This window comes from Copadichromis virginalis, linkage group LG5 (assembly GCF_057382275.1).
Source record: "Copadichromis virginalis isolate Kocher_CV1m ecotype Utaka linkage group LG5, C_Virginalis_male_GT1.1, whole genome shotgun sequence".
NCBI classification, from domain to species: domain Eukaryota; kingdom Metazoa; phylum Chordata; class Actinopteri; order Cichliformes; family Cichlidae; genus Copadichromis; species Copadichromis virginalis.
The window spans coordinates 34,198,801-34,209,823 of NC_140622.1; the positions used below are offsets into that span (position 1 = coordinate 34,198,801).

Below are 11,023 nucleotides of genomic sequence, written 5' to 3' on the forward strand. Positions count from 1 at the left end.
GCAAAAATGCAAATGAGGAAAGCTTTGACTAGAAACCTGCTGGCTTAAGTTCAGGAATGTTTTGTCCTTCCGTGTCTGTAAAACAAATTGATGCAATGATAGGATTCAGTGTGAAAAAAAAAACAAAACCTTATTAACAAATGTATAGCATGTTATTTAACACTTCATTGAATCTAGTAAATGTGACACTGTTATTCATTTGGTGGTGAGGCTGTGGAAATTGTTTTTCAAGAAGCATTACAGGAATCACAATTATGTGTGTGAGAATGAAGTCACAAAGGAATGGATTAGAAAGCATATTCTGGAGTCCAGCAATGGAACTAAAACGCCTGTAAAACATTGAGGTATGATTTTATTACTGGCATCAATCTTCTTTTTTTTATTAAAGTGAATGTTTTCCAAAATGTCAAACTATTCCTAAAATAACAAGTAAACGAGGGTAACACACGTCCTTAAAAAAGTCTTCAAGTCCAATCGCCTAAATTTTAGGCCTTCTCTAAAAAGATGAAGACGACTTTACCACATCTTAAAATTTGATACAATTTGATTGTTTCACTTTTAAATGTGTTTTGGGAAAAATTGTATTGATCATGTTGTTACAAAATTGCAGTATGAAACCAACACGGAGTCAATAACTGCTAATGCAAACTGTGCAGCCCAGTTAGAAGCATGCAAGTCTCAAAAAAGGTTAGGACAGAGCTGTGTTTACCACTGTGTGGCATTCCCTTCTGTTAAAAACAGTCTGTAAATATGAGGGAACTGAAGAACACCAGTTGCTGCACTTCTGGGAGAGGAATGTTGTTCCATTCTTGTCTATGTCCGTGTTTTTACATTTTTGAAATTCTTTATTATATATTTTTTATTCATCTTATCATAGAACAGTTTTCCATTTTGCCTCAGTCCAAATGAGCTGTGGCCCAGAGAAGACAATGTTTTTTCTGGATCATTTTCACATATGGTTTCTTCTAATCATCATACTGTAGAATTTTAACCTTCATTTGTAGATGGCACAGCAAATTGTGTTCATAGACCTGACCTTTGTCCCTTTATTCAGATTCTCAAAATCATTTTGTGATATTATTTAAAATGTATTATAGGTGTTGAGTTAGTCAAAGTCTTTATTCTGAAAGCCATTATTCTACAGGGTGGGCCATTTATATGGATACACCGTAATAACATGGGAATGGTTGGTGATATTAAAGTCCTGTTTGTGGCACATTAGTATATGTGAGGGGGCAAACTCCTCAAGATGGGTGGTGACCATGGTGGCCATTTAGAAGTCGGCCATCTTGGATACAACTTTTGTTTTTTCAATAGGAAGAGGGCCATGTGACACATCAAACTTATTGGTAATGTCACAAGAAAAACAATGGTGTGCTTGGTTTCAACGTAACTTTATTCTTTCATGAGTTATTTACATGTTTCTGACCACTTATAAAATGTGTTCAATGTGCTGCCCAGTGTGTTGGATTGTCAATGCAACCCTCTTCTCCCACTCTTCACACACTGATAGCAACACTGTAGGAGAAATGCCAGCACAGGCATCCAGTATCCGTAGTTTCAGGTGCTGCACATCTCGTATCTTCACACCATAGACAATTGCCTTCAGATGACCCCAAAGATAAAAGTCTAAGGGGGTCAGATCGGGAGACCTTGGGGGTCATTCAACTGGCCCACGATGACCAATCCACTTTCCAGGAAACTGTTCATCTAGGAATGCTCGGACCTGGCACCCATAATGTGGTGGTGCACCATCTTGCTGGAAAAACTCAGGGAACGTGCCAGCTTCAGTGCATAAAGAGGGAAACACATCATCGTGTAGCAATTTCAAATATCCAGTGGCCTTGAGGTTTCCATTGATGAAGAATGGACCCACTATCGTTATACCCCATATACCACACCCAACCATCACTTTTTTGGTTCCAACAGTCTTGGAGGGATCCATCCAATGTGGGTTAGTGTCAGACCAATAGCGGTGGTTTTGTTTGTTAACTTCACCATTCACATCAAAGTTTGCCTCATCACTGAACAAAATCTTCTGCGTGAACTGAGGGTCCTGTTCCAATTTTTGTTTTGCCCATCCTACAAATTCTTTGCTCAAATTCTGCCGATCTGGGTCATCCTCGCTGAGATGCTGCAGTGTAGCTGGAGTTTGTAAGGGTGCCATTTGTGAGTAGCTGATATCCGCCGAAGGGATGTTCGACTAATGCCACTCTCCAGTGACATGCAGCGAGTGCTACGCTGTGGCCTCTTGCTGAATGAAGCTAGGACAGCCACTGATGTTTCTTCATTACTGACAGTTTTCTTGCGTCCACATTTTGGCAAATCCAACACTGAACCAGCTTCACGAAACTTAGCAAGCAGTTTGCTAACTGTAGCATGGGAGATGGGTGGTCTCGTAGGGTGTCTTGCATTGAAATCTGCTGCAATGACCCGGTTACTGGGTTCAACCAGATATCAACACGATTTCGATCCGCTCCTCACGTGTTAACCTCTTCAACATGTCAATGGCTGTGAACAAAGAGAAACTTGTAAATAACTCATGAAAGAATAAAGTTACGTTGAAACCAAGCACACCATGGTTTTTCTTGTGACATTACCAATAAGTTTGATGTGTCACATGGCCCTCTTCCTATTGAAAAAACAAAAGTTGTATCCAAGATGGCCGACTTCTAAATGGCCACCATGGTCACCACCCATCTTGAGGAGTTTGCCCCCTCACATATACTAATGTGCCACAAACAGGACTTTAATATCACCAACCATTCCCATGTTATTACGGTGTATCCATATAAATGGCCCACCCTGTATAATAATGAATAACAAACTAATTATTCTGAAAAATGTTTTACCATTTGTAGATCTTTTTGCAGACTGATAAATGTCTACCCATCCTTACTTCTGAGAAAGGCTATCTCTCTGAAGTGCTCTTTTTTATAGCCAATCATGTTACTGTCTTGTTGCCAGTTAACCCAATCAATCGCAAAATATCCCTCCAGTAGTTTTTGTAGTGCAATACCACTTTTCTAACATTTTGTTATCCCTGTTCAAACTTTGAGACATGTTACTGCCAACTAATTGGAAAATGAGCTAATTCATCAAATATTAAAATGTCTCAGTGTAAACTTTGTGTTTTCTATTTCTATCTGTTTGAATCCTGCTTTATTTATATTTTATATAGCGTTCCAGTTCTTGTGTGGAACTGGGTTTCTAATAATTTTCAGTTTATCTCTGACTTAAACTGTTGATTTTTGTCATGCAACCATTGCTTATAATTCATTATAATGCAAATATTTACTTGCTCTATCCTGTAAAATGAAGCCATCGGACTGGAAAATCTATCTGCATTCATTACTATTTACTGACATGCTATATATAAACTGAAATAATAATCAATAGATAAATTATTGAATCACTAATCAAAGCCTAGCATTTGCACACATTATTAAAAAAACAAGAAAGGTGTGACTATCTTTTATAAAGCAGCTGAATCACTGTGTATGCCTCCTAATCTCAATGCTTGGCACTCCTGTGATGCACTGTGGATTTATATTAGTGAGGTAAATAATGACCTCAGCAATTGAGTCAGCAGAAATTACTCAAGTGGCATTCAAAACACTCTTCTTGCCTTAAGCTGGAAAAGGTTTTTATCAGTCTGTGGTCAAAACCACAGGTATTGACAGCTGTTTCCTTTCATAGGAGAATAAAATAGCTGACATATATTTACTGTTAGCACAAAACCAGAAATCAATGTAAAACTTATCACAATGCTCTGCAGTAACAATAGCACAATGGTGTGAGGCCTGTCACAAAAACTACATGCATCCAAACAGAGCAGCATTAATTCCATTCTTGCTTCATGTTTGTGTGGATGGTTAAAAGGGCCTTTTGTTAAAATAAGTGTCGAGAAGGCAGAGACGCTGAATTGATAGCCAGCAGCAAATTATCCTGATGGGGTTACCGTTTACAGGGGGCTATACAGTGTATGGCTATTTGAATGAGTGCCATTTGTCATTGTCATCGCCAGTGTGGATATATGGCTTGATGAAATTGAAAAATTCCTGTCTGGGCCAGCTCCCCCCAATGCTGAGATCTAGTGGCGATATGTCAGGATTTATCTGCTCCCACTCAGAGAATCAGCTAACATGGTCCGGGGAGACAGCTGGAAAGTTAACTCCTGATAGCTATAGCTGTGAGGGAAAAAAATGGTGGTGGTAGCTAAAGGTAATAGTTACATTTGGCACATGCTGAGGGGAATAACATGACCTGAGAACTAGGGAATTTTTAATAGGATCGTAATATCATAACCAATCAGGAACTAAACACATTTTTTCAGCCCTGTGTAGCAGTTTCTTACTCTTGTTACTACAGGAAGAGCGCTAAACAAAAAGAGCTTCATGCCCAAATCAGCTCCCTTTCTTAGGTTACAAACTTTACCTCAACTGTATTAAACTCTGACTCTTCCTTCTCATTTCGTCTCTTTCAGCGTTTTCAACAAAGCAAACCTACATCAGCTACAGCAACCATGCAATCTGAAGGACAAAGGATGTTATCACGATTCAGGATTTCCGTCCCAGCAAAGAAAACAAAACATGCAGTGGAATTTCAAGCATCGGGCAAAAATAAATAAAGTCAAATAAATTAAATAGATATGTCTTTTTTCCGGGTGGAGATCAGAGAAATATTGCACAAAGACGCGGCATTGTGTGGAAAGAGCACATGAGATGCAGGGATGGACAAAACTTGGGACCAGAACAGATAACAGCACAATTTTAAGGTTCCATCTTTGGTCTGCCTCAGAAGAATACATAAAAGAAAAATGAAAATATTTGCATGGCAGAGGCCTATAGACTGAAGGATGGAGCTTTCCTTTTCTGTGTTTACATTTCAGCTATGCCCTCTTTTAAAGACTTCTCCGTCATCTTTCGCAGCACTGACTGAAACTGAACTACGAGTAAGAATATGTTCAGGTTCTTAATGTCGTTTGCCAGTTTTGTGAATTATAATTAATCTTCAAATCCTCAAGGCATCACAAGGGATTAATCAACACCAAAAGGCATGCAAACATGGTCTATGGATCTCTGAGAGGGGCTTGTGTTTGTTTTTATTTCTAAATGTGTTCTGGTCTCGTGAGTCAAATGACTGGAAATATTGATCGTCACAACAATGCAACAGATCTTTACCAGACTCCATGTATTTTGATTTCCTCTTCCAAGTTGCCGATGAGTTAATAAGAATGACTACACATATAAAATGGTCTCTGCTGATTTTGAGCATGCCAGTTTTAACATCCTGTGTTGTGTTGTTTAAAAAAACAAAAGGGAAAAAAAAGGAATGCGTTTAAACTCTGTTGCAGTGTTGTTTAAAATTGTTTGGGCCTATTGTACGTTAAAAACTGTTCTCAAATGGTGAAGGTCTAGTGAGTGATTGTTTATCTGTGCTACAGTAAGGCCATGATTTGTATTACCAGCTAGCCCAAGGCTGCCACTGCCCTCTGCATATCTGTATGTGCTTTGAAACAGTGGCTCATGGTTAAAATAAACAGTGTTTTAGCCAGGAGATCTCACTGTGAGCTGTTATCCAGGATGACCCTACCACCACTGCCACCAGCTATTCTCACACATTCATAGTGTAAGGGTAAAGCTTAGCTGTACAGATCCATTAGTAGGGGAATTAAGATGAAGTATGCCCTTGAGAGGATCATGCAATATACCCTGAAGGTGATATCCATAATGGACCAGCTACTGAAAAAAAAAAATCATGTCCTCTTCAGGCACTCTTGTGATAAGGAGGAGGTGTCAGGAAGTTGTAAGGCATTTTAGCAAATGAAATTCTAATTGCAAAACTATACAATATCTCTATCAATCACTCCGAGTTGGCAGAACAGATTAAGGGTTGGCTCCGTGCAGTATAAAAGCCCTCTATTGTCTTGGGGAAAATATTGTGGGGTCATTTGTGTTGTGAATTCAATGCTGCTTTTCATGCCTCCCTCTGTATTACTTTCAACACCATTTGTGTTGCAGAATAAAATGTGAGTGCTGACCAAATTAAATGGTAAGTTAATGTATGTTATTAAATAGATTGATGATGTCTGCTTTATGTCCTGACATATCTTAAAATTGGGGAAAAAATACAAAAGGATACAGTGCCTGGCTAGCTATGTATTTGTTAAACCTCATGAAAACTAATGAAGTGTGTGAAGCATGTTTAGTTTTTTTTTTTTATACAAAATTTTATTTCTATTAAAAATGTTTTAAAACATCATTGTCCATTTTCACATTTCTGTAATTCAAGAAAGTTGAAAATTGGTTTGTTTATTATTTTTTGTTCAGTTTTTCAACAGGTTATCATTAACGGTTCCTGTCTGGTCTTGTACATATGTTGCTTGAGTTTAAAAAAAGAAAAGAGAGAAAATGATACATTAGCAAACTTACAATATCCCTAGCTAAATGATTGGCAGCACTTCTGTGTGAGTGAGTGTGTACTTTGTTCCCAATGTAAAGTGTTTGTCCGCCCTGAAGAAAACAAGACAATGGGTGCCATCCTCTGAATAACACGTTGCCACATTGCTCTGATAATAGTGCTGGAAGGACACAGAGTTGGTGGAAGGAAACATGAAATTATTTTAAATGAATGGGGAGCCCCTACTTTCATCCAAGGCTTTTGCATGCAGAAAGCTCTCTGCATCTATCATCTTCTCCACGCCTCCCTGATAGTGTGAGCCCACAATACAACAAAAGGCTTGGAAAATAACAGTCATTGCATAGCAAGAGCAAGAAGAAACAGAGCACAGAAAAAATGACGCACTTCAGTACATTATCAGCACATTATTAGAATCATCATTATTAATAGATCTGGAAGAAAACCCGTCAACAATCAGTCCTCCATCTCAGTAGGTTTTCTAATGACTACTGGAGATGATCCAAAAAGTAGATCACAAGACATGTTTGTACATCTCTCATGCTTTTAAAAACACAAGATATAAGCATACACTGTCCAAATGTTTATTACAATTCATTTAACTTCACCAACAGTGCAGGTATGTAATAAGACTGATCTGATCTACATAACTTGACACCCTATACCAGACCTCAGTAAATCCATACATTTAAACTACAACTGATAAAACAACCATTCAATTCAAAAACTGCAGTATCTTCTAAATGGTAAAAACTTCAGTTTGAAAACTTTTAATGTGAAACAGCTGAAGAAGGGCACAGCAAATGGGAGGTGATCATAATGAATCAGTGGTACACTACATGCTGTTTGGAATCATTATCACTAATCCTGATATACTGCTAAATTCAAACCAACAATATGGTGAGAATTGTATTAGTTTATCAGTTCATGACATAAATGATTTTACATATTTAGCACCAAAACACAGTTTGCAATATGTATGTGTCTGAAAGTGGATCTCTCCTTTTTGATTCTGTTCTGCTTATCAGCAAGTGGTGGCAGTAATATTCCATAAAACGCAGCCAACTGCAGACAATCAGATCTACATTTTTATGTTTTGTGTTTTCTAAGAAAAGCAAACAAAATTGGACTTTTGCAATGCCTGCCACCAGAGCAATCTTGAGCTATATTTGTTATTGTAAATGTATGTTTGAACAACTACATTACTGCATCAAATACAGTAACGTAATTGTTGACTGATGATGTCATGGATGTGCTATGAGCAAGCAGAGGTAGGACCCAAATGCAGGACTTGAACACAAAGGTATTAACTAAGGAAGGCAGCTTTTATTGCTGTAGGACCAAACACTAAAACAAGGAAACAAAACTTAAACTGGAACCTGGGAAACTGAACTAAGAAACTAGGAGCTAGGAGAAAACTAAGAGTAATGAGCAAAACTGAGGAGCTTGGGGAAACACACAGCAATGTGGAAAACGTGACAACATACAGAGGAGTTAAATACACAGAGGATAACGAAGGGATGGGAAACAGGAGGGAAACACAGCTGGAGCTAATCAGATTAACAGCACAGAAACAAGACTGAACGTAATGCACACAGGACAGGAGACTATCAAAGTAAAAACAGAAACATGGGACACACACTAAGACGGTCTGACTGAATACAGAAAACAGAAGAGGTGAGCGACACGACTGGAAAACAGATGAACAAACATGGCGACAGAACTAACATACATGAAAGACAGGACAGACAACACACTGAACATGGACATAGGGGAGGCAAGTAAACAGAATGAGTAATACAACTAAAACAAAGAATATAAATCAAACACTGGGTCACAGACGCAGGACCATGACAAGTTATTTTGTCATAATGGTGTCAAGATAATGATTGTCTCTGGCTCACCCCATCAGACTACTTTAACAAATGTCATCCTAATACATATAATTAATACAGTAAGAAGCAAATAGATAAGTACACTTAAGTGAACTAAGTGTGACATTATCTTTGAGGTAACAAAATATTCCTGACATCAAACATTTGCCAGTGGCAATGATATCTTGCAGCAGGAGTTAAATGCTCTAACCACTGAGTTCCAGTAGAATACAGCCCAAAAATAAGATCAGCACTCAGCACCAAACAACTGAACTCAACACTTATTCTGGTTCTCAACGACAAATCCACCAAACTCGAAGTAGACAGATTTAACCTTTGTTGAGACAGTCAAAGTGTTTATTAGAGAGATAGTTATGTGGATGATATATGATGTCTGACTAATAGAACTTATAATAGCTGAATTCATGATTGATACAAAAGACAAAAAGAAATAAATCTAGTTTAATGACTTTTTCAAATGATGGTGCAATCAGAATCTTCAGCCCATCAAAGACTTGGGTGTCTGAAACTATGGACTTTCGTCCCAACTTTGCAGGAGACATGCGAGTGTGAATGTGTTATTCTGCCAACAGCTGGCCTGTCCTTGCTTCAATGCGTCTGACTCTGAAAGAACAATATTTGGGACAACTTGAGATGTTGTTCGGCAGCACAGCAGCAAAATACACTCAAGAAAATAAATCGTGTGGGTGGCCATATCGACACAACTGTCGAGCGATTGAGTGCAATCTGCTCAACTGTGTTATTGCAGACAGGGAGATACAAATACTCAGATAAGCATTGAGGGGGTTATCAACACAGGCTAATGATACACTAGAAATGTACAACTACATCTCTGATGAGGTGGTCTCATGATATGAAAAGTGACAGCAAAATCAAGAAAGTAAGCTTCCGTTTTGAATATAGATCTCTCCTCAGCATTATGTGATCTTAGTAAAAAAAAGACAGCTGCTTTAGAATAGTGGAATAAATGAATTTCAATGCTACTCACACAATAGGGAAAAATATTAACACAGTGTCTATGCAAACCCCACCATTTGACTACTGGATCATAGAGCAAGCAATAATGCTTTCTTATGTTCTTGAAATCATCTTGCCTCACTTCCAATTGAACCATGTCAAGTCTTTAAAATGTGTAAATGCAAGCCATCTGTCTTTGCTCTGAAAAGTACTGCAATAGTAATATAATTTGGTTTTAGTCATCAAAAACATTTCATTAAGCATTTAAACTGGATCTGACTGCAGTGGATGGGAAGTGAAGTGCCAAAGCTGAGACAATCCTCATGCAAGTATGAATAGCTGAGCCGATAAAATGTTTATTCACTAGTCCGCTCCCGTGTGTACCTCAGAATAATACAATACAACTGCCCTCAGGTGACAGAATGAGTGCAGGAGCACATTTGTCTTGAATTGAGCACCAATATACAGCAGGATTTGAGAGAAGCAATGCAGTGATGCTTTCTCTCTGGGGTCCCGTGACTGGGCTCTCTCAGCTGTGCAGCTATGCTATTGTATACCATCACAAATGCAACACTGACAGGGGCTGCTTTGCTGTAAAAAGCCTGATCTAGAGGCAGCGTCAGTCGAAGAGGCTCAACCAATTCACTGTGGACAGAAACAGAAATGAATGCGTGTATTAAAAAAAAATAAAAATACCAGCGTTTAACAAAAATAAACTGGAAATGTTTGAAAAGCTGTCTGTCCCATTTCTTTAAACATTCCCCTAACATTTCATTCATCTTTTGTCTTAGTGATCACAGACATGCTACTATAGCTCATACAGTACACAGTGCATACGCTATGTTGCTAGGAAACAGTACCTCATGAATATCCTGCAGTTACTGCGCAATCAAAGGAGTAATGTTCTGATAATGCAGTCACTGTATAAAAGCAAAACGTTGAATATACTCACCAAAATGTGTTACACTGCAGTTTTTTTGTTTTTGTAGTGTGTTGCATGCAACATTGTAACCAAGGCTGCACTGATGCATGTGCTGCACCATCATTTCACTTTTTGTTTAATGCTTCAGAAAGTTACTTTATTTCCATTCTCTCTGCAATGGCAAAAATGTGACTAAAAAGTGTGAATATGTTATCAGCATTAATGCTAGATTTGCATATTGTAAATAAAGAATAAAGAAATTAGAGAAAAGAAAAATACCACACTGCTCTGACAGCCAGTACTTGACTAGAAATGCCAACCAAGTTTCATTAATTCATTCCACTCTGCCAGAAGCATTATTTTACTTGTTTTACTTGCTTATTTTACTGATTTCATTGGGACATGAAGATATCATTTGCAATTTCAAGTCAGAGGTTAAGGTTTTAAAGAAAACACACTACTCTGTAATAGAGATGGCACGATACCACTTTTTTATGTCCGATACCGATACCGATATCATAAATTTGGATATCTGCCGATACCGATATGAATCCGATATAGTGTTTTTTAATCAACAAAACTGTTTTTTAAAATATCTTGCTGCATTTTGCAAGTCTGCAAGTTCATACTCAAGTTTAAAACAACAACTACACTAAAGCTATTCTGTTATACCTGTATACAAAAAAAATATTTCATAGTTCAGCAATACTGATCAATCTAATAAACTTAGACCTACACCATCCTCCCTATTCTGGTATTTTAAAGAGTACTTAGCGTAAATATTAAGCAACCTAACTAATAGGGTTCCAACTTCCAGCAACAACAAAAA

At 37.9% G+C, this 11,023-nt stretch overlaps 1 protein-coding gene across 1 annotated transcript in view; it reads left to right on the top strand.

Moving 5' to 3' along the window:
* Positions 1–6,262, top strand: part of LOC146710164 (metabotropic glutamate receptor 4-like) — a 171,537-nt gene extending 165,275 nt beyond the window's left edge. Inside the window, exon 10 of the mRNA XM_085457468.1 lies at positions 4,487–6,262. Coding sequence (XP_085313594.1) covers positions 4,487–4,536 — 50 coding nt within the window. The 3' untranslated portion in view covers positions 4,537–6,262. The remainder of the gene's footprint in view (positions 1–4,486) is intronic.
* Positions 6,263–11,023: the final 4,761 nt, after the last annotated feature.